Genomic DNA, 24,960 nt, shown 5'->3' on the forward strand with positions numbered 1-24,960 from the left:
GAACTGGAACACGCTGTCGTATACGCCGATCCAGAGCATCCCAAACATGCTCAATGGGTGACATGTCCGGTGAGTATGCTGGCTATGCAATAACTGGGATGTTTTCAGCCTCCAGGAATTGTGTACAGATCCTTGCAACATGGGGCCGTGCATTATCATGCTGCAACATGAGGTGATGATGGTTGTGGATGAATGGCACAACAATGGGCCTCAGGATCTCGTCACGGTATCTCTGTGCATTCACAATGCCATCAATAAAATGCACCTGTGTTCGTCGTCCATAACATACGCCTGCCCATACCATAACCCCACCACCACCATGGGCCACTCGATTCACAACATTGACATCAGGAAACCGCTCACCCACACGACGCCACACACGCTGTCTGCCATCTGCCCTGAACAGTGAACACCGGGATTCATCCGTGAAGAGAACACCTCTCCAACGTGCCAGACGCCATCGAATGTGAGCATTTGCCCACTCAAGACGGTTACGACGACGAACCGGAGTCAGGTCGAGACCCCGATGAGGACGACGAGCATGCAGATGAGCTTCCCTGAGACGGTTTCTGACAGTTTGTGCAGAAATTCTTTGGTTATGCAAACCGATTGTTGCAGCAGCTGTCCGAGTGGCTGGTCTCAGACGATCTTGGAGGTGATTGAACATGCTGGATGTGGAGGTCCCCTGGGCTGGTGTGGTTACACGTGGTCTGCGGTTGTGGCCGGTTGGATGTACTGCCAAATTCTCTGAAGCGCCTTTGGAGACGGGACGCGTCTGAGCCGTAACGCGGCGCGTCTGGTGGAATGGCACCCATTGACTAGAGTGGCCGCGATCCTTGCGGGCGCAGCCGTAACGCGCCGCAGACGGACCCGGTGGAAACTAGGGGTGCTGTCTAATCAGCATCTTGATATGCCACACCTGTGAAGTGGGATGGATTATCTCGGCAAAGGAGATGTGCTCACTATCACAGATTTTTTCAGATTTGTGAACAATATTTGAGAGAAATGGTTATTTTGTGTATATAGAAAATGTTTTAGATCTTTGAGTTCATCTCATGAAAAATGGGAGCAAAAACAAAAGTGTTGCATTTATATTTTTGTTCAGTGTATTAGTATGTCACTGTTTCAACACATGATCAGCCTGCAGGTATTATGCATATGTTTCAGTGAGCAGTCTGCATTATGTGAGGGCTCAGCTTGTTCTGAATTTTACTCCGGTACTTTATCAACAAATTATCTCTAATTCCACAGTGAAATAAACTTAAATGTTTCTGCGTTTGCGTTACCAATGGCTTAATTGTCCCACTAAGGGACCCTGTGACATGAAGAAGTTGCTGTGGTCTCTACTGGCCCTTTATTATTTTCATTAAATCCTGTCACCGTCCAAAAGGCCTGCTCATAATGTACAGTTTACACAGCCGACTACACATGGCAGCAGCATTATATTTTGCCTGGAACAACAGAAACCAACTTATTGTCCTCTACGTTAATGTTGCATGCCCCTAGGTGTGTCTTTTGCATGCCCCTAATGTCAATAAACTAAAACAAAAGGTGGTAAAACTAACAAAACAATGGTTTGCAAATTCAGAAGTATTAGATTGCAGAATTTTCTAAACATTTTCATATCACATAACCTAAACTCCAATAAAATATAGTATCCTAAAACCACTGTACTCAAACAATACTGCATTGATTTGGAGTCTTACGTTCATATGACATGGAAGCCTTTGACAGTAGAACTTCAACACAATCCAATAAAGAGGTGTGTCCCTTTTGTCTTAGTATAGTAATTTATAATATGGAGTACATCATTGTCCGTCGAATATTCAACAGAAAACTAACTAACACGGTAGCTGTAGGCTACTGTGTTTTTTAAAACTCAACTAAGACATATTTTAAGATATAAATCTCTTGATTAGGGCTACAACTTGGCTACACTGTGTTAAATAATGTAAAGTACTATGTTAATATACTGTATGTATCTTCCACTCCTCTTCCTTACACATTAAACATGATTTGTCTCCTGTGAGATATGTGCACACTTAAATTGAACTTCATCCAGGTGATAAGAGTAATCACTGCGATAACGCGAGATAACTATATCGTTTTCTCCTCTTTATGCGAGTCGAATTGGCTTGGCTAGGAGAAAGTAGCGAGCTAAAACTGACCCTTTCCTTAAAATTACAATTAATTTTCTCTCTGGGTAGCAGGCTGTTTGTCAATTTACTCATTATCATCCGAGGAGAAGGAGGAAGCTGCAGCCTCTCGCTCCTCTAACCCCACATACAGCACCGGCTTCCCGGGCTCTGCAGCGTCAACACAGTCGTCGTTGATTTAACAAACATATCATACGAAGAACCAAACATGTCGACAGGGATGACAACAGCGTTAAGGTAATAACACGACAGTATTGGGCTGTTTGACGGATGGTCCTCTGCATAGTTAGCTGCTGTTGCTAGCTCTTAATTCATGCTAACATTTCCGGTGTTGTGTTAAATGTCAGTAGGAGGTGCAGGGTGATGAGGGGCTAAGCAGTCTGAACATTTGAACGTTACATCAAGTATTAAGGCGACACCGCTGTTAGCATTTAACATATATTGTTAAGTCATAACGATGCTAACCGAAGCTAGCAGGAGAGGCTGGGGTCATCACATGATCCAGAGACAATAATGTAGCCTTATCCAACATACAATCCTTAGAAAAAAAGAGGAACAAATGTTACGGTTATATGGAAAATCGACATATTGGTGTGAAAACATTGATTTTGTTGTAAAAGGCGTGAGTCAAAGTTAATGCTGTCAGTGAAGGGAATGGCATTTCAATTTGAATTTACATTAAACATGAAAGTTTTATTAAGCTACTTAAATTTCAAAACACGCACAGCAGGAACTGCAAACTGTGAAAAAACGAAGACAATACTTGTAACCGTTCGGTCTAAAAAATAATAATTTAGCCAAATATGAAGTATAAAGAATAGCCATTTAAAGTGAATCTTTATACTTTAAATTACACCATTAGTCCACCGCTTCAGTATTTTGTCAATTACGTGTGTCTCCTCGTCCGCAATGAAGCACATTAGCATACCATTACAGTGCTGGCATGCAGCTAGTGTCTTGTTGACATTTTGCATAATGTGAAGTTAATGGTTCGGCGTTCACGTGACTTAAGGAAACTCTGTTTTTAAATGTAATAGTCTGCAGTTTCTGTAATATTCTGACAAAAATATGTAGTGCATACAGTACAAGAACAACACAGTTACAATTGCAAGTAAATGTTTCAAGACAATAATAATCAATTATTTACATACTTAAATGGCTCTTGGCAAAGGTAATGCATTCATCTCAATTGTGTGTTTATATATAGCCTATGCCTAAATCCTAAAATGGTTGCTGGCTGAATATCATGTTTCTCCTTCAGTTTCCAGATCCTAATATTATTTATGCTGGGTGCACAATCAATGCAATGTTGCCCGGTTACCTCTTACTGAATTGCTTTAATAGGACATAGCCTGAGCTACAGTTAAATTGTTGGGAACACTCTCTGTTTGGCATAGTTTTGTGGGTTTGCGTTTCATGTCTTGCACAAACTGGTATAGCAACATTTCGTTCTGTAACGTCAGCAGGTTAAAGGCCATAGTTCAACAAAAAACAAGAACTTCAACTTAGGCAAGCAGTTTGAGGCTGGAATGGGTGTAATATGATCCGTATGGTTTGGTCTTGTAACCTTTATTTCCACTTTAAATTGTTATTGTAGGCTAACATCCCAATGCCATTACTCACTGCATATTTTGCTTTAGTTAAGTTGACATAAAAAGGAGGTCAGTTGCTCACCAAGTGATATTATACTACTATAACAACACACCACTCCAAATATTTAAATATTCCTCAATGAAATAACTTCAAGTCAAACTCAAATTGTACAAATGTATTCCTTTTTATATAAGAAAACTAGAATTAACTTGTGCTGCCAAGTTTACAATAGAGCCAATTAGGTATTATTTTGTATACAAAACACATTTGGGTTTAGAACTGGTTATTACTACTTACTCCCATTTAGATGGAATTCAACAACATTTTAAAGATAGAAGAGCAACAAAATACATGTTTACAGTAGTTTGTATACAGCTACAAAACTTAAATAGTTTTTTAAATCAATACAAAATAACATGTTATGTGAATAGTTTAACAATAGCAGAATATATTTTTCAAATCAATATATTTCATTTGTTACTTCATCACTTGTATTAGTGTTACCAAAGAGTCCATTTCCTTTCCCATTGGACTCAAACACAACACAGAAACCTTTCTATCATTGGAACAATGTGTAGCCAATCATATGGCTCGATGATACTAAAGCCCGCCCTTATCCTCTACCAACCAGTGAGAGTTGACAAAAGTGCAGCTGCAGTTCCTGTACTCAAAAAGCACATTGCTTTGACAGAGTGAAGAAAGCGTTTGAGTTTATTCATCAGATAAGGCGCTGAGTTTTCTGACATCATGCCAACTCCAAGGTAAGATCCAAATGACAAAATCCTCCAGACTTTCCACAGGTTACAAGTTTGCATTGATGATTGTCTTTTCTGAAATGTGCTCACAGCACTGCCAGTCTTTTAATAGTTTGATTAAAAACCCAGCAACAAAGCGTAACACATTTCAGAGTTTTGGGCATAGACTTAAGTATTACAATCAGAGTGAATTACATAAAAGCCAAACTGCTGCAAAATTATCTGTGTAAACCAGACATCATATTTGTTGTGTCTTGTGTTTTATGAAAGGTAGGTGAACTGTTGTGAAGAGTGGGACTGGGAAACATTTGACTTCTATGATATATTGTAGCTGAGAAGTATTTCATGAAAGGGTCACATGGGTAAATGCTATCGAAACAACTCAAACTGAATACTGTTTGTCCTGCTTTTACACACCAGTCTAGTGAAAGCATGCTGCATGTATGAACGGCACATGAGCTGCACATGTCTGCACTTGACACATCTGTTGCTCAGAGAATGATAATCCTTTATTTTGATCTTTTCAACGTTCATGACTTCCTGCTTTTCATTTGACTAATCTCTATCTAAATGGGGTTAAAATAAGCAACAATTGTCCCCTTTACATTTATCCTTGTCAGCTGAGTAGTGATATCTCCCAAACACAATACAAAAAAATCCCTTATTTGTCTGCAATGAGGTCATTAGTTTGCAATTGAACATGTTTATGTATATTTATTTAGTCCTCATGTTTACTGTAGAGAGACAGTCAGGCAACAGAGCCGAAGCCTAGGTTCTTCCCTCATCAAAGTTTCAGTGACTCAATTCAAGAAATCGGAAACAGATTTTTTGATTCACAACGACTGTTTTTGTCCTCAGCTCGTGAGTAGGAGTGTACATAATACAATACATGTTTGTCCCCCAACAGTGAAAACACACTCTTTGGGATGGGAAATCCCCTGCTGGACATTTCAGCTGTTGTGGACAAAGATTTCCTTGACAAGTAAGCTTAAACAACAGATTTTATTCACAGTTTTTTTCCCCCATTTCTGTTGTATCTGACCAAAATGCACTGACATATTTTCCCTGTTCTCGAATAAAGGTTTGGACTGAAGCTTAATGACCAGATCCTCGCTGAAGAACACCACAAAGCCCTGTGAGTCTTTGCTAACGCAAAGTGTTAAAATTACATGGAACCAAATAAGGGATAGACCGGTCATTCATACCCTCACTACTACCATCTTGACACTAAGCCATACTCAAAATAGCCAAGTTATAAATCAACCCCCTGTTTTTGGCAGCCTGAGAACCTGACACACCCACACATTTTTATCATTCTGAATTTGAGCCAAACCATACCAAGATGCCTCTGAATTTACTACGGCTTTGGGCTAAATAGTAGTTCTACATAAAATAATGTTTTACTACAAGTTAAAAAGCATGTCATCAGTTTTACACAAAAATGAATATATGATAACTTATACCAAGAAGGGCTTTTCTGAGCATGCAAGCCCCTTCCCATCCAGACCCTCTCTCCTTCACGCTGCTAGCAGATGCATCAGTAATATTATAGCCTTCCTCGAAAACGGGGTTGCGTGTCCCTGAACATAGCACTTTTGAATGTGCACCTAAAGGTAAACAAAACTGTAAACAACAGAGACCATAATTTAAAAATACAGAACTTTAATTACTGACTGACCTCTTCCTTGTCTTTGATGTGCAGATGGTGTCTTTCAAGGAATTTGCTGGTGTTCATTTTAGTGCAGACGTAAAAAGTGCACCATCTGTACGTAAGATGATAGTGAGAGGCAGGTGTTGAAATCAAGCTTAAAGGATTAAACACTTTTGACATACTTAAGAAAATCCAATATTCATAATTTGGGATATTTTAAATGTTATTATGCATTTGCCTTTATGAAATTAGGTTGTTTATTAGTTATGATTTAATATGTAATACTTTCCTTAGCAGCAAAATAAACAAAACTAACTGACAACGTTTTACATTGCATACGCATCAAGGTTTTTTTAATATTTTTTTTTAGAGAATTAAGCTTTGGACACACGTATTAATGATTTGTATTATGCATATTCTAGACTAAACTGAAATTATTGAGTAGAGATGATATTTATACCAGGAAGGGTGCCATTTGTTTTTCAAGTGCAGTATTTCATCAGCAAAAAGTAATTTATTAAAAAAGACCTTATGTACATCACAATTCTGAAAAATAACAGTTGAAAAACTCCTGGATTTGCAAAACACTCACCCGTTTCTGTTTTACTTTTTACATGTGGTCCAACTTTCAAAGACATTTCATTGTAGATGTTTCAATTAACAGACAGGACAAATATTAAGGCAGAAAACACAACTTCCTTGGTGGATCTGTTGGGTAATAAGTTATTATTTACTCTTATAAGACTGACTTGTTTAGGCCTTTTTATAGCCCAAATGCTCTCTACAGGAGTACATTCACACTCTCACTCAGGCACATTCACACCTCCACGCTGCTCAGTACAACCACCTTCTTATCTGTTGGATGTAAGATAACCACATAACTCTTTGCCGGCCACTGAGCTGCTCCACTTGGCAGTTTGGTATCTTGCTCAAGGGCACCTCTGCAGTGGTTAAGTGCAGGGAGGTCAAAGTGCAGAACTTTCACTTTCTTAAATATAATTGTTCCTGCTGGTCTCAGGATAAATCACACATATCTCCCACTAGGTCCAGCACCTACTAAAAATGGTTCTACAGTCCAAATTTATTTTGACAATACATCTATGTCCGAACAGTCGTATTATCTGGACCATTAATTTGATATTAGTAAGCACAGAGGAAAGGGATCTCACCTTTTTAAGGGAACAGCAGTTGGAATCCAGAATATTTACAGGGTTACTGTTTACTGGAGACACTACTTTTGTTACTACAATTACATATCATATAAATAATAATGGCTTTGAGCTGCCAAATGCACCTATTCATAACATGAATTATGAAAGACTTGGCTTAAACATCTGGCAAAGAAATAGCAGAATAGTATAACGTTTTAAAGAAAGTCGTTTTCAAACATACAGTCTGGCTGTTTATCCATGTACATGAACTTTAAATTAGCAATTTATGTTTCACTCGAATGAAAACATCTGCAACCCTTTTCATTATTATGTATTATGTTTGATCCAGCTGCATATTTAACAGCTGTAAACATTCTTTATTGTTAAAATGTTGAGTATGCAGCCTTGGCACAGGTTTCTTCTGATCTATTTCTAGATTTATGACTTTTAATATCAGGAAAAACAATTCCTGATATGCTATAAAGATCTGTTCAGTGCGTCCAGACAATTAAAAGTAAATCACAGTGCAGTAATAATAAAACCATAAAGCACCTGAGGTGTACATAAAGAATAAAAAAGACGCATCGGTACATTAGATCGTCTGTACACTTATAAAAGGCTACCTCGTTAGGTCTTGTTATTTGACAAAGGGACTCATGTGACCTTGGGGGGGGGGGCAGCAGCAGCACAAAGCAGCATCATCAGCACTGTTGTTCTCCTCCGGCACAAAGCAGCGGTGTTATCTTTGGCCCCACAGACACCGTTCCCTCCACATTCTGCACAAGGTCAGGCCAGGATTAACATGAGGCTTTGGTGGTTTATTCCCAGCACAATGCATTTCAATGCATGTCCCCTCCAACACCACACACAGCAGCGACCCACCCTCATGTCTGTCAATTTGTACATGTGGTCATTTCCATCACATTAGTTATCAACATACAGCAGTAAAGTCAATTTAAAAACAACTTGACATGCTGTGATTGTGAGTTTTCCTATTAAGAATGACTACAAAGTGCAAAGAGGTCATTCACAAGGTCATTGGTCCATGGAAGAGAAATAATTTGACGGAAGTGTTGGGACAAATAACACTTAAAAGGCCACAATAGACTTACAAGTGTAGTCGACTGACTCACACTACTGTTGTGCTTCTAAATCTATAGAGTGTAACGCGATTCATTTTTTCTCCCCATCACCCCGGTGGGAGGGAGATCATTGGATGCAGTGCGCTGTGGCCATGCCTGAATTCAATTATCTAGTCACAGCAGAGCCCATATAATCCTGTTGTGGCTGAGGAATGGCCTGCTGTAGAAACCATCAACATGCCTGTTAGTACAGCCTAGGGACTTAATGGTTTTTTTCTTCCAGGAAAAGCCTCGAATGTGACTTTTGATGCTTTTTCATTTCGCGCCTAATGTTTTACAAGTTTCAATTCTTAACGCTTTAGGTTTTTTTTATTATACTAAGGAAATTGGTTGATTAACGGGACATTACTTTTTCAATTTTTGTCATCAATCAAAAATCAAGATAATTTGCTGGTGGCTTTTTCTCAACTATATAAAAGACAAACAATTGCGGAAGTTCTACAGAAATCTATGGAAGAGGATTAGGGCCACATGAAAATAAATATTTGAGGATGTGAACAAAAAATGTTTTTTTTCTTTTCTGAGAAAAAAGTCAGAATTCAGACTTTTTTTTCTCAGAATTTTTTGTTTTTCCACATCCCCACTTTTTTTTTTTCATGTGGCCCTAATCCTCTTCTGAGGAAAGCTAGGGGTGTTTCTGCTCTGTTGAAAAAAAAACATTAGTTCACTGAGTTTCTTTGGTTATCTAGTGGTTAGGACGCATACCAGAAAATCACAATGTCCTGGTTTGTTTCCGGTCCTGGTGGTTTGTTGTATTTCATGTTTTCTCTCTGTATTTATATCTTCTCCTGTCTACTAAGTGCATCAAATGAAAGAAATACCAAGTTACTATTAATAAGGCAGCTGCTGTTTCTCAATATTTGTATTTTCATACATTGTTAACATTATGGTGGTTGGTTGCAGTAAACTCACGGGTCTTGTAAGTGCTTTTGTTGGTTCTTCCATGGTGGTCTGAAAGCAGCAGCTTCTATTCAGTAGATGCTGGTTTTTCGGAGGATGCCCCGGGCGTGTTGATATTGCGGTTTGAGAGGAAACCAACTACCCAAAGCGATGTGTTTGACTTCCTTTTCTGCATGCTTGGACACGTATCATTGTATATTACAGTGGGAGAAATTCACAGCAGACATTTGTGCTTACTAGAGCAGGAAAAACTGCGGTGTCATTGATCATAAGTAAATCGACTTTGCTGGCCTGGTGTTGTCCATGCTGTCTTCTGTGAAAAGAGTCAGAGTTATTGTCTATTGTATGTTTGACACTGACTCAAGGGTGTCTGAATTATGGACTCTAGAACTTGTAAAAATGTGTCTTATATGTTCAGTATTTTGTCTTGATCTCAGTTAATCAGACAAATAAAATCACAGTTTATTTTAAGTGAAGCAATGTTATTCGCTTTTTGAATAAAATATTCATTGTAATGTCCCTTTCTTCTCTTTGCTCTGTATTGAATTTCAGTAAAAGGGAATGCACCTATTCTGCCCAGCAGGTGGCAGCAGTAGCCTACTGTTTGTAACCCAAGGCGTCTTTAAAAAGGAAACATGTCAATATAATGAAAACATGCCTCTTTCTGCAGGGCATAATAATGTGGGCAAATAGACATTTTATTATAGGATAACTAGGCATTAAAGGGTGTTTAGAACACACAGCAATACATAATATAGCATTCACCCTAACCCTCTTGGGCTTGTTAACCATATCATATTAGAGCTAATGATTATTAGTGTGTCCAATGAGTGAGTCATTGTTACACTGAGTGTATTGTCACCTCTTGGAGGGAGAAAAAGATCAGCCGGCTCCTAAATATTAGTTGCGTTCAAACATTTGTTTTATGACTCTCTGTCCGATGATAATTAATTGTTTACTTTCTCATCTCTGGATGATGGCGTGACTCTTTTCAGAGGTTGTTTGCTCACAGCAATTAAGTTCATCAGTGCTCATCCTCCCTCCTCCTCCTCCTCTCGTCCCCCCCCATCTCCTTCCTTTTTCTCCCTTTCTCTGTGCTAAATGCAGATTAGCAGCGTCACAATCGCATCCAGAATGAGAGTAAACTCCTCATTATGCCGTGTGACCCTCTGCTGCATGAATAATTCAGGGTGCAGTGTTAGTGGCTGGCTGTTATTAGCATTCCGGATGGCGAAAGGGAGGGAGGGAGGGCGGGAGGCAGGCTCATATCACTGACAGGGCTGACTCAGGGGGATCAGCGCTGGATTGAGACACACATCACACACACATCATCACACGACACAGGAGATCAGTGGAGGTGCCTCTCCACTCACACACCCCGCTGTCTGTGTACATCTTACACACCCCTGCTGCTGCCGTGCAGCTCAATCTGCTTACTGGGAGGAAAACAACAAAGGCCCCTCTCACTGAGTACATGCTAAACACTCTGGCTCCTGGGTGTGTGTGTGTGTGTGTGTGTGTGTGTCTGCTCTGTAAACACACTTGACTCTTGTTTTGTTTTTTTGTTTTGTTTTGTTTTTATAATATATATCGAAGGGAATATTGAGTACTAGAAACCCCCAGCGGAGTTATTCGGGTGTGTCAGGAGTAGCAAGTGTTTGTGTGTGTGCTCACATGCAAGCATGCGTGCAGAAGCTGCATGTGCTTGCCATGGTGCCACTTCACTGGATGCACTCATGCTTGACTGAGTGTGTAGACACATTACAACCCCCCCTCCCCCCCTTTTTTTTTTTTTACTTCCCCGCTCCCTTGTCTGTTGCTGAGGCTGAGTGTACTACAGTACTTAAACTCACCTCCGCCGGCCCACTGGGGGGTCACAACATCCGGCTCCCCCCTGCCGCCGGGGGCCAAAGGTCGTGGGCCTGCATTCATCAGCCAACCTCTGAGCCACAGAGAGTGAGCAGAGATTAATGGCATTCAACTGGTAATTGAGACATCAGAAACATTTTCAGCCGCCAACCGCGTTGCTCTTGATGTTTTATTGATATGCATGAATCTGACGATTTAGGGCGCTTGCATAAATCTGACATGCTCACCAGAGCTGTACTCATCTGTAAGAAATGTGGATCTAGACCTATTGGATTATAAAACGGGGAAACTTTTCAAATAATGAAAAAATAAAGGAGACACGATGAAAGAGGGGAGATTTGTGTGCATTTGAAGCATACATGCTGCATCATGAGCGATGGCTGATGCAATCATAATTAAAGCTTGTCCTCTTCAAATGCCTCCCTCTTGTTGATAGTGGCTGCCAGCAGGTGGTGCCAGAAGGAAACATCACAAGTCAAAGGGAGTGTAACAAACATAATCCACATCTCTGTGCATGTGGGCGTCCCCCCTCTCCTCCCCTTCTCTCCCTCCCGACTCTCTCTTTTTTTTAAAGAGCGTTTTATAATTAAAATGTGGGCGTCTCAGCCAGTGCATACAGCATGTTCAGTTCAGAAAATCATGCTCAGGGCTATTTTTAGTCATCTTTGATCCCCAGCAGCCACACAGGAAAAAGCCAATGATGGCAGCAGCCGGTACACATGTAGGCTAGTTAGTAACTATCTGTGCTGATAATTTCTCTACACCTAGCTGTGCGGGGGTAGAGAGAGGAGGCCTGACTGGTGAACAGCAACACTCCCCGTGTGTTTAAAGTTCACACTGGGCCATATGGTCCCCGCAGTAGGGGGTGTTGGTGGAATTATTCACAAGAAGCGCTCTGAATCACCAAGATCCTGGTATCAACCTCCCCGATAAGGAGAATGTCTCAAAGGCTTTGTGCTCTGGCTTCAAATCTCAATCCTCAAGAGAACGCCAGAAGCTTCGTCCTTGCTTACACGCTCCGTCTTCCCACTCTCTCCTTCATGTCCTCACACACACACTCACACTCCCTCTCCCACATCCACACAGTACAGTGTGACAAACAACGCCACCCTCTGCAGCGTGAAGCCAAAAAGCTGTGACATTTTAGGAGGAAATAATATGAACTCATCCTCCATGACCAGCTTTTGCCCCCGCCGCCTAATCCTTGAGTGCAGCCTAATTAAGTACAAACAGCAGTCGTCGGTTACTTCCAACAAATGGGCTGCGGCTGCTGGATCGGACGATTATTAAAGGGATGCACATTTGTTGTCCCTGCATTCTAATGCAATTACTCACCCATTATGACCATGTAATTGCGCAGTCATTAATTGTGTATCCAGTCTATAATGCAAAAAGGCTCATCGCCACTGGAGTCGTGTTTTGTGCACTGGGGACCCGGGGCAGGTTTTCTCTGTGGAGCAGAGATTTACCCAAATGGATTGAGATACCTGAACTATGGAGATATCGTAACGCTTTTGTGCGAATCAACATTCATCACTCTCTGTAGTGTATTAGAAGATGTCAGAGGACGGGAACGAGGCCTCGCTCGCTCTTTCAATCATGACTCATTTGTGTTCAGTACTTTTATGCGTCTCATTCTTCGCCATCTATCCCCATCCTGCTCTAATGTTCCACTGATAAGAATGTCCTATTTATTCTGCGTTCTTCACCAGTTGCTACAGAGAGAGAGAGAGAGAGACTCTACAGGCATTGAATGAAAAGCACATCTATTTCTAAGGGGGAGCGCGAGCGAGCACGGTGGAAGATAATTATTGATTTGAAATAAGAAAAGATAAGGCTCAACCCTGCGATAGCGCGCAGAACAGAATAATGAATGGGCCTGTCTTGTGTCGGGACAAGCTTTCACATTGAGACGAGCGTATTGATTTTAAACAGATAAACTGCGTAACCCTTTGTGAAGGCTTTGACAAACAATTTAATTGGGGGGAAAAAACAACAATATTCCTCACCCTTTCCATCTCCTTTTCATCACGTCCCCGAGCTGTTTTTCCTCTGCCTGACCTATGGAAACAATTACTGTGCATCAGGCCTTGTACTGCCAGACTACCAAGAAATGCTGGTGTAGGATGCACACACTGATTGGGGAATCTAATCAATGGTGGAACCTGTCTCCACTCCAGATGCCTGTGTTGAAACTGGGATTACCAAAGCCTTTTAGCCATACAGCTCCCTTTCAGAGAGAGAAAGATGGGTCTGCCTGTTAAAATGTACCTGCCTGCTCTAACTGAACAGATAATTTAGGGTTCCTGTACAACCCTCCTCCTTCCAAATCCCCAAGGAGAGCAGCACAGAAGCCCCAGTCCTCTAACTTCTCCACTTGCCCTCCCCTGATTACTGATGGGGGCTGTTTGATCATGTTTCCCTGCCTGTCCGTGTGATTTGTAAGCTGTTTAGGCAATTAAATGAGGACGAGCGCAGGAGAGCGGGTGCTGCGGTGATCATTAGCGATGAATTACCCCGGTGTGCACTCAAACACTCGGGAGGACTTTCAGGCGGACCACTCCAGAGGATCCCGATCCAATCTAGCCATTGATTAACAGAGACTTGTTCTTCCTGTGAAATCACTCGACGGGGATTTTAGGGCACTCATCCGGTCTTATCGAGATAGGCTAACATCAAAAGGAGAATGAAGAGGGATTGGGTAAATGGGCTCGCCTTGCCCTCCGTGTAAGAGACTTAGAGGAGCAAATCTTGAATTATTGCCTCGTGTAAATAATCTACTTGGAGCTTTTTTGGGGAGGTGAGAGAGGAACTCATGAGTCACTCGGGGCAGAGAACACTCATCGTACTTTGGAAGCTCTCATATTTCCCTTGATGGGATACAACGGTGGGGGCTCTGTCTCCAGGAATGTAAACAACACGATGTTCCTGACTTGTGTGAACTGCCCCCAAAAAGCCAGTGGGATGTAGAGGAATGAATTTTCTAGTAAGACTCTCACATATTATCAACTAATATCAGTAGACTAATTCCCCTAATTTGATTTAAGCTTAATAAGTGCTTCTATTGGCCTTGAAGTGGGAGCTTATGGGAACGAAAAATAGCACAATGCCTTTAGTTAAGCGTGGTGTTTAGCCGGGGTCAGGGTCAGTCCTTGGTAAAGCATGTGTTCTAACAGAGTCTGTCTGTACATTAGTGGAATGCATGGCATACTTGGAATTGCTCTTCCTTTGAAAAACACTAGCCGGTTTTAAAAGCAGAGGTTAGTGGCTGAGGACATTTTGTTCAAAACAATAATTTTTTCTCCGCTCCCTCCCCTCACTGAGGGAGCTTAGTCTGCAGTAGATAGAAAGGGATTTTCTCTTCCTAAATGGCCACGGGGGCCGTTTACGGTGTCACTACTATGGGATCACATGATGTTTGCGGGTGTAAAGGTCTCGAGGCAGCTGCTCCTTTTCGGATGGGATTTTCGAGGCGTCCAAGAGCAGGGCCCCATGCTGTCTGCACTGAAAGGTGGAGCAAATACTTCTAGGAAGAAAAAAAGTCTGAAATCCTCAGAAGCTGTGTGTCTATTTGAAATGGGTTCTGGAGTCCCTCGGCTGCCTTCATGTTATAAACACCCAAAGTGCTCAAATTCTTCCTTTGTCAAGGAGTCATAACAGGTGTCTCAGGAAGGATTTTTTTTTCCCGGTTAGCATATTTTCCACTTGACATATTTTTCTTTATTAGGAACATTCTGCCCTGGGTAGACCCCTTGCCTTGAGACATGATATGCAGACTTTCTTTGAAGCAGTAAAGGTTACTTTCACACTCGCTCAAGATTCGGCCATGCCTTGTTAAACCAGGTTGTGCTAGTACTGAACACCTCTGTCAGACATGTGTTGGTAAGCCATGATGCACTTTGCATACATATTAATCCTGTCAGGAGTGCATACAATATACCTAGCTTCTTTCTAGCTTCAACTTTAAAATTCAGGTTTGCTCCCCCAGAACTTGCGACCCCTGATAAAAACGTTGTTTTTGTTCTGAAAAAAGGGAATGTATCAAAACTCTGTATCAGACATTACATACCCCAGCACCCCTTGGGATTAAACTCAAGTACTTGCTCAAAAAACCCTATACAGTTCATTTAATGTGGAATTACACATAACACCAGTGGTAATGTAATGGTTCACCCTGAACTATTTACCATGCCATTTGGATTTGTACCAATGATTTAAATACAGTCACAAATGTAAAGTGTTCAATTTACAGTTGAAAAAGAAAGCCAAGGACCTTTTTTTATGTGGCGTATCATCTTGACTGCAGTTAGGTCAATTTCCTTAGCAGGGTGGACACGTTTATATAGCCAGCCCCCTGGGAGGCTGTTTGTGTGAAGATGTGGAGAATACACATTATTCATACTCAGCTCCCTAGATAAAGACTATATCTGCCGACATAGCCCAGCTTTGCATCATGTTACGCCTAAGCATTGAAGCTATTGATGTTTGAAATGACACTATGATGGGGAAAATGCAAAAATTATAGAACCCGCATTCAGTATTTCACTCGGAACCCAAGGGTGTTCCCGTGGCTTATGTTTGAAAACTCTGCAAGTATTTACTCCCCTCTCCCCAATGTCATGTCTGTTTTCTTTACTCAATGTGTCTGTTACACTCATCTGTAAACTGTGCTGTATGGACATCACACATTAAATCAGATGTTGTCTCTCCCTAAACAAGTGATCTGGCGATGGCGTTTTTGTACACAAGGAAATTGTAGAACTTGTTTTCCTAATTGCTCTGAAACATCACTTGTGAAAAACAAAATGGCTGCCGATCTGGAAAGATGAATAGTTTCTGTTATTTCATGCATCCCTTTGAGGATGTTCAAGTTCCCTCCGAAATAACTCATCTTGCTTTAATAGTGTCTGGCTAACTACAGCCATCTGTGGGTAATGTTCCTCTTTTGCTTTTATCAAATTGGCATTTAAACCCCAACGGCCTCTTTTCAACTCCAGCAACATTTGTGGTCAAGTTTCCCATCCAACAAAATCCAGCATTTGCTCGCAGCCTTTTCTTTTTGCGCAATTTTCATAAACAGCTTTCTCCTGGAATGTCACAAAAATTGAAAAATTCTTGTAAGCAGAAACACCTGAACAGTATGTTCAGCAATTGTGCAAGAAATTACTAAAATGAACAGATAATGGTTGAAATTGTTAGAAGTACCCTAATAGATAAATGGTGGGAATGGTTATGAAAAGATTGGACACATTCTGAAAAAAGATAGCAAAATTAATGGTTAGCAGTTCAAATGGTTGATGCTAACATTATTGTATCAGCTTGCTATGTTCATATGCCTGGTTCATACTACCACTGACACTCACTGGCATTTGGTAATTGTATCCTGTGTTGAACTGGTTGAATATATAACATGTTGATAGTTTATAAATACAAATTATGCTTGAAGTCATTATGATCCATTCTCTGGAGACCGCAAATGTCTTTACTAAATGTCATTATCTATATTCACAGCTGCTCTTCTACTGTACCTGTGTAACCTCGCCTAATGGATTTTGTATTGGCTAATTTGTGATGCTTATGAAATGCAATTTCATAAGCATCTCTATGGCTTAAAGATTTAATGTTGTACCTGAACTTGGAGAAGATTAAATATAACCTGAGGGGCTCCTCAAAACTATTTGAATCTGTCTGGGGCTCTATGATAGCCTACATAGCTGAACTTAAGACACTAAATTAAGAAGAAAAGGGGGGAACTACGAATGTATGTGTTTGGTTTTTTTCTTTCTTTTTTTTCTTCCTTGTGTCTCTTTTTATCTGTTTGTTTTTGTTATATTAATTTTTATTTATTTATCTGTTCTGTCTTTGTATACATGTATGTAGGTATGTGCATGTGTACATGTGTGTGGGTATGTACACACACGTATGTGTATATGTGGGTATACATATGTGAGTATATGGGTACAAGTATTACTGTTACTATTCTTTATTCCCTTATCTATACATGTTCTTTTAATATTATCTTCTACATTACTTTAACCTATACATGTATCTATTTTATTTAGTTAGTTATTTAATTTACTAGCTAGGACCGGGAGGGGGGGAAAGGTGAAAAATAAATAAAAATATTGACTGTATAGTGTATACATGTAAACTCATTGTGCCTGACTCAATAAAAAAAAAAAAATAAAAAAATGCAATTTGTCCTCAGTCCTCCTACACATGTTTAAATGTGTTGATACACCTGTCCCCTGCCTAGGATACATCTGGCTGTATCTAACGTTTACACTCAGCTTGTATCAGCAGGTCTGGTCTAATTCACTTTGTGGTTAACCTTGTTTTTCTACTTATTTATTTCAGGTTTGAAGAAATTGTCCAGAAGAACAAAGTTGAATACCATGCAGGAGGTTCGACACAGAACTCCGTGAAGATTGCACAGGTTAGTCTTCTCTTTCCCCCTGAATGTGTTTTTAAATATACAGCGGTGTGTTTCCAACCTTAGGTTTGTCAGCCTGGGAATACAGAGCATAGCTGCACAGCATCAAGACACATTACAGTTTAAGGTGTTGTGAATTCATCAGACCTGCCACGGAAAGAGAAAAGCTGGGAGGATTCATAATATTTGCAGTGTTATCGAGTTGGCCTAATTTCCTGAGACATATCAAACATCAATTAGAGAGAATTACAAGTAGATGCAATTAAAAATGTCACGACGAATTATATCAAACAAATGCCGATCTCCTGCCTGACAGATCTGAGTATCTAAAAGAAAAAGAAGATTGCCGCAAATCTAAAATGCCAATCTGAATCGGAGAAGATTATTCACTGAATATTTTTTCTTTTTTAAGTGACTGCAGTAAGTCTGTGAATTTGACATGCAGTGATTAGCTGCTGATAAGGCTTTGGTCTGCTCACAATAAACAAAGAAAAAGCATCCAGCTGAAAAATAATTCTCTTCCGAGGAGAAATGAGTGCAGAAGCTAATTGAGAGGCTGATGTTTGTGAAAGCGCCATCTCTTTATTGTGTGTGGGTTTTTGTTTGTACGTGTAAGAACAGTGTGTAGAGCTCGTATGTGTACTGATATGCATGTGTGTGTGATTGTATGTGTATTTAACACAAGATAGATACAGAAAAACAAGCAGGCCCTCAGGCTGCCACCGTAAGCATCCTTTTTAAAAAGAGATGTGGAGCTGTGCACCTCTATACTGACGCTATTTAATTATAACAATCAGAAGTGTTTACACAAACCTCAGTCACTCGCAGACATTAACTGCCCACAAGATTTAATTTTTTCGCCAACAATTCCCCTTATTTTTTTAAATATACTGGATGCAGTTGGATTTCAAAATGTGGTTTTCCCAACACAACCATGGAAATCGTGATGATTTTCTTGTTTCTTTTCCTAACACCAGCTTAGGCCATAGCTTTAGCTTGGTGTCTCAGTAAGGACTGGCATTTGTTATGTTTTATCTAAGAAGGCACAAAAGGAAATGCCCCAAGGTGTGCAACAACCCCATTGTGAAATCAGATGGAGAAGGAGATTTGTATTGCAGGCCCTTTCTGGAAAAAGAGCTGTCATGGCCCCTGTGCCCTGTGAGAAGCGTTCAGTCGACTTAAATCGCTCTTATAATGGCATGGCAGACCCCAGTCAAATGTTATTCTACTCTGTTTATTTGGATATTTACCCCTTTCACTGAGAAGATGTCGAGCTGATTCTGAAATGCTCATGATAACAAGAGTGTTTTCGTCCCACACCCAGGAGTCTCAGAAACTGTTTCTGTCAATATATACCTTGAAGCGCTCACTTTTCCACATTCCACTTTCAGGTGATGGTGTTCTTTTATGAAATATGTATAATGCATAACCGGCTCCCAGATTATCACATTGTAGCACTTGCAATATGTGAAACTTCAAACCCTGCTGTATTGTGGAAGCTGAACCTTCAAACACGAATGATATGCACTGCAGCGCTGAATCCACATCAAAGGGCCCAGTGACTAAATGAGATTCTCGATCCAGGGCAGGTTTGCTCGGGAGCACCACCGCCGCTGGAGGAGAGGGAGAAGTGTTCAGAGGCTTTGCACAGGAATCGCTGCACACGCTGGGAAAACCCGGGGTGTGGGAGGATCAATGCCTTTGCCAGTAGAACTCGTACTTTCCTCCAAAACCTATCCGCTTCATCGGAGGCTGTAATAGGTTAAATACTGCCGCTTCATCGAGTTAAGATTTCTGAACTATCAAGGAAAACCTAAACCTTGGCTTTAAGAAGATGCAGAATCGATGGTAATTGGATTTAGTCAAATGAGAATTGACCAAGCTGAAGCTTAGATGGATAAGTATTGTTTCCCTTTAGCCACCGTCTGTGCCCCGCTCTTTGATCGAAATCATCCATTGCACTGTTTGCTCGTCGTCCATTGGTTGCACTCAGTGCTATCTTTAGCACTGGCACATTACTCTTTTGTTTACGTTATCTTGCATTATAGCTCCTGTCACAACTTATCCATATTCAAAGCACACATCATGGCAACTAGAGTCCCAAGGTAGACATATCTACACATCTGTACTTCCTTATCTGTGCACCATTGCTTCTAAATAAGCCTTAGATTTAGCTTGTATGCAAAGCTGTCTGGCTCTGATTCTAAAGAGGAAACAATGCAATGATAGAAGTAGGTTGGAGGTTGTTTTGCCTTTGCCAAGGCTCTAACAAGCACCATGCCCTAAAGGGGCATTCAACACAAAGGCTCACCTACTGGATGTTGCAGGGCTGTAAGGTAACACAAACCAGCCCTGTGTAGCCTGCTCTCACACATCAAAGGGGCTTCGCCTCAGATACAGCACGGCGGGAAACAACAATCATATTTCTTTCAGTCATTTACAAAGTTGAAGGCAAAATAAATTGTGGCCTCTCTGAGCATGCGATCCAGAATGTGGTACCGCGGAGCACGCATGGTGTTTATCACAGGTGACAGAATCACTGGGGCGAGTCGGTTGACTGGAGGGCTGTATCAAGAAGCACAGTCAATTCATTTAGACAGAACATCAAAGTCCTCCAACAGCTCCTTAGGGCCAAGAGATTGAAGTCTGAGCAGAGACAGGCTCATAGGGAGTTATTGCTCCTGCCAGGGAAGTAGATCCTGCTCGGAGTGCCTCGTGTAAACCGTGCATTCTCATTATGGTCCTCACAAATCAACAGCATTGACATATTTTATTTCTTTGCACTGTAAGCAGGCTTTGTACCCATTCACCCAAAAGAACAAATTAATATGTCTAAGTGCCCTAGCTGTGAGAGCGTCGCAAAAAAGTTATGATTAAGTATGTTCCCTGGTCTTTATTTGGATCGTGTGCTTTGTTGGCAGTCTATATCATCAATTCACGGTGATGTTTTAATTATTGTTTATAAAGTAAAGGCTTTTGAGAAATCGGCCGTCTCTGTTTTGGTTATGATGCCTGTTTAACATTTCCTCAGACTTGGTCGATGGTGGAAGGGGTGAATGGGGCCCAGGTTTGGATGTTGGCTCTGAGCTCTTAATTGGAAACGCATGTGCACCACACTGTTGAAAGTTGTATTTTTTAAAAACAGAACAATCCCACAGCACTACTTGACTTCGAAAAAGGTCCTCACAAGCTCATATTTTGTAGGGGAACACTTAAACTGGGTTTGATGTCTCATTGAAGGCTTTGACTTATTTCTCGAGTTGAAAATATTCCATGACCTAATGTTTGGCTTTTACAGCTCGTTTTGTTAAATAAATAAAGAACTCTAGCAACTTGTCTCTATTTGAATGGGCTAAATGAAGAAATGCCTACGTCTGGTTCCACTTAGAGAAATGAGGACAGTTAAGGAGAAAGACTGGAGCTTTTGTGTTCAAACTGTGTGACTGAACTTTAAGGAGGATGTGCTTACAGCTAAAGGAGGGCATTCACAATTGTACTGCTGCTTTCTGTTTTTAGTTACATTCTTCTCACACTTAATGATTGGTGTTAAGACAAATATTCTTTGTCTCTAAAGAAGAGACTTTTCAGTTGGTGGTTCATTTTCATTTTAGGTTCTGGGAAGAGATTTTTGGCACTTTAGTTTGTGATCACATTGATTGCTTGTAGTTGCATAAATCTCAGTGCAGCTGTGCCGAAATGAGCACACTAATGACCGATTAAAACCTGAACCCTGGTGGGCCTTTGAATTCACGCTGCAGAAATCAACCCTCTCAAATATGTGCCCGTTGTTAAAACAAAAGCCTCTTGTTTGTTTTAACACAGGTTAATTGCACAACCACTGTTAGCACCCACTCTGAGCCGTTTTATGGCACCGGGGTCTTGCCGTTTCCTCCCCATTACGAAGCACTGGAAGGTCACAGTCTGTTAAGCTTCTTGTGAGAGATGCATGAAACCAAATGGATTTCTGTTCCCCCCTTCCTCATCCCCATCTCCTCTCATTCTAGACATTCCAGGTGTGCAAGTGTGCACTTGAGGGGGGCTGCCATTGTTTTTCCTCCGCACTAGCAGCGGAAGCAAAGAACGCCTCATTCGCTTTGATGAGCGATGTGTTCATGCGTGGGCTTCAATGTCACCCGCCATGAGGCAGCTGTGAAGTCGCAGCTCACGTCTGTGGTGCCATTTACTCAATGATGAAGTGAAGAGATCTCTGTTGGTCCCCCATCCACCTCCTCTTTACACACACATGTACGTACACACCCCCTCTGAGCATGTGTTCCTCCCACCTCAACTTCATTGTGACGGTATGTCACAGCTAATACCAGCATGCATTAAATCTCAAGCTCTGTGATCACATTGATAAAGGTTGACTGGGCGATTATGCAGGGCTCTGTCATCAGAGGGATTTGTTAACAGCTGATGGCCCCACCGTGTGTCGCCTTCTTTCTTCTGTTTACTCGAATATGACTTTCACAAGAATATAATTTGTTTGATTGAATTTTCCTCTCAGATGCACACGATTGCTGTCGCCCTGGTGAGAAATGGCACAGATTGCTGTATAGGTGACATATTACTGTCCCTGTTGAAGTTAATTTGCCGTCAAATTTGCGACTTAATTTAAGCTGCCAAAGGGAAGACGTGGGGAGTAGATTGTAACTCATAAGTATGCATAGGAAAGAGTGTTGATTAACATTGAGGGCTCGAGAGACAGACTCACTCAATGTGTATCATCTGGCCTCAGAGGCTGGCAGTGGAATTGAATATGATTTCTTGCATAACGTGTCCTTGCTTTAAGTCCTTGGTTCTAGGCTCGGGAAGAAAGGCAGCACCATTGGCTTGCTTGCTTTTTTGCTCGGCTCTTGTTCAGTTGCCCAGGCTCGAGGCGAGCTCTGAGTGAAATCTAAAAGGACTTGTGAAACGTACAGCAGTCTAGATATCTGGCAGCATTCTCATGTCAAATTACCGAATGATATTTTGCACAGGACACTTGGTCCGCCTGCCACGTTACTGTGTCCTGCAGTTAAAAGCAGGCACTTTCATGTGCTCACATGACTCTGGATGGTCTGAGAGCCTTTCAGACTGTAAACAATCATTCATTTAACAAACAATTGTTTTGAACAATCTGCCGACACTAGTAAAGAAACTGATGAATGAAAGGATGATTGTGCATTTGACACAACTGTTGTACATTTTCATTTGATTATTGAAAGATGCCCCTCTCTCATATTTCCCCTGCAGAATGTCTGTGGCAGTAGCATTTATTTGGCACATTCTCAGCATGCTCCCACTCTTGCGGTTGAAGTGTTGCATAGCAACTGGGAAAACAGCTTTAAATATTTTGGTTAAAAAGGTTTAAAGAAAAATAAAGAACAGCCTGCAATTACTGTTCATTTCTCCCGAGTTCATAAGTTTAAGGAGCTGTAGTTTTGGGCCAAGTAATTAATGAAATACTAAATTAGGCTTTGTGTTTGCTTGGAAAAACTGAGAAATCATTTGTCTAGAATATTGCCTGTCCGTATGCCAGTTTGGTTATTCATCTATAGCTATTTTGTTTATCGGATAAACGCTGGCAGCTGTCTGCACCTTCACTAATTCACAAGTGTATTGAAACAAAGCTCGCAGTAGTTTTCAGAGTGCAGCTTGGCTCAGTTTTCAAGCCTACCGAGTATATCTGTGACAGCGTGGAAAATGTGTAGGTGAGTGCAGATTTGAAGTGATGTGCCTCAGGAAAACGGATGGGGATGGATCGACGGGGATGGGGGCACATGTGGAGAGAGAGAAGGCTGGATGACGCACAGCAGGTGACAGACAGACACTAATAGTAATGGCTCTTATCAGTGCTTCGCTCGCTCCCTCTTTTCACATGGGCTCTGACATCCTCCTCCTACTCCACCCCCTCCATCTAGCAGGGGGTGCTGGGAGCTCGCTGGGTTGTGCAGCCCGCTCAGACGGAAAGAGCCTGCCAAACACCGGTCCCCTCACATATAAATTGCATCATTAACATCGCCTAGATTATTCCAAGCTCTCCCACCGGGTTTATGGCAGCACCGACTCAACTTAACTATTTGACTCACTGAAGACATTCAGGTTTCCTCAGTGAACTGTGCTGAGATCTGTGGTGAAATGCGCCAGTTCTATTTTCTCTTAAGGTTTTAAACAAATCCTGAGGAAATGTGTTTTTCACTCAGGCTTATTATATAGTCTAATATGCTTTATTTTTCAACTTTAGCTGTCAAAACTTTGGACCTGTAAGCAAAGGAAGACGAGTTTCTTTTAGTGTTGGGCGATTCGGTCATGCTGAGTGACAGGACTATAATCAATTCACCATATTAATAACAATATATTTGTCTTGCTTAAATAAAATGACAAATGCAAAATCTATAAACTTTCTACCCTAAAAATGAGACGATAAAACAATCGCACATATCGTCATAATATTTAAAAATTGCAGATTGCAAAAGTAATTGATCATATCTTGGATTTGTCCGTGTATCCATCCGTCATTATGGTAACTGTCATAAATCCATAACAACATATGAAGCCATTGATATATATAAGGAAGTGCTGAAAGAATTAGTGCAGTATTCGATTTGACGACAACAATTAAAGTAATGTATCATGCAATAATGTCAAACAATCAGTCTTAAATGTATGCTGCTTTTCTCAGTTTTATATCATTGCAAACAAAAAAACAGTTGGAGGTTTCAGACTCTTGAAACCAATTGATGAATTCAGAAGAAGAAACATGTATATTGATTGAATATAAACATCTATTTGTGTCAGTTGATAATGATTCCAGTAAACATAGATACATGATCAAACTAGATGACTGTCCAGCTGTAGATGCTATAAACATAACACCAAATAACTTTAACGCCTACATCCACTTGACCGTATACTGCTAATTGTCTCTTCTCTAAATCATACAAGACAATCTGTGATCTGTTGCACCTCAGAAGGAGGCTCTTAAGCCCAATTGACTTCTGCAGTAGAGCTGGATGGCGCTTCCTCCTCAGATCAGTAGGCAATTAACTCTGTAATTACTATCCGAGTTCAGGGTTAAGCTCGGAGTTAAAGGTTGGAGCAGCAAACATTTTATATGATCCTCTTACTCTATTATCCTTTCTCACTGCTACAAGGTTTTACCTCATGGGGAGAATACATTACACAAAGCCCCTTGGCAATTACTCCTCAATGAATATCCTCACGGTGTATAGTCCCTATGATTAATCTGGAATCCCCTCTGCCCCTGTCCAACCGCAGACCTGGCTCTGCTTACCACGCAAGTTTCATTTTCACCTGAACAAATGGCT

General features: G+C 41.0%; 1 protein-coding gene across 2 annotated transcripts in view; it reads left to right on the forward strand.

Moving 5' to 3' along the window:
- Positions 1 to 2,220: 2,220 nt before the first annotated feature.
- The window catches only part of adkb (adenosine kinase b), a 100,209-nt gene continuing 77,469 nt past the window's right edge, over positions 2,221 to 24,960 (forward strand). Inside the window, exons 1-5 of one of the 2 annotated variants that reach the window (XM_034211466.1) lie at positions 2,281 to 2,393; positions 4,381 to 4,510; positions 5,412 to 5,486; positions 5,586 to 5,639; positions 17,575 to 17,653. In XM_034211466.1, the coding sequence (XP_034067357.1) occupies positions 4,497 to 4,510; positions 5,412 to 5,486; positions 5,586 to 5,639; positions 17,575 to 17,653 (222 nt within the window). In that variant the 5' untranslated portion in view covers positions 2,281 to 2,393; positions 4,381 to 4,496. Of the gene's footprint in view, positions 2,394 to 4,380; positions 4,511 to 5,411; positions 5,487 to 5,585; positions 5,640 to 17,574; positions 17,654 to 24,960 lie in introns of both variants that reach the window. The other variant, XM_034211458.1, reaches the window with a different exon arrangement.

This window comes from Gymnodraco acuticeps, unplaced genomic scaffold, assembly GCF_902827175.1.
Source record: "Gymnodraco acuticeps unplaced genomic scaffold, fGymAcu1.1, whole genome shotgun sequence".
In the NCBI taxonomy this organism is placed as follows: Eukaryota; Metazoa; Chordata; class Actinopteri; order Perciformes; family Bathydraconidae; genus Gymnodraco; species Gymnodraco acuticeps.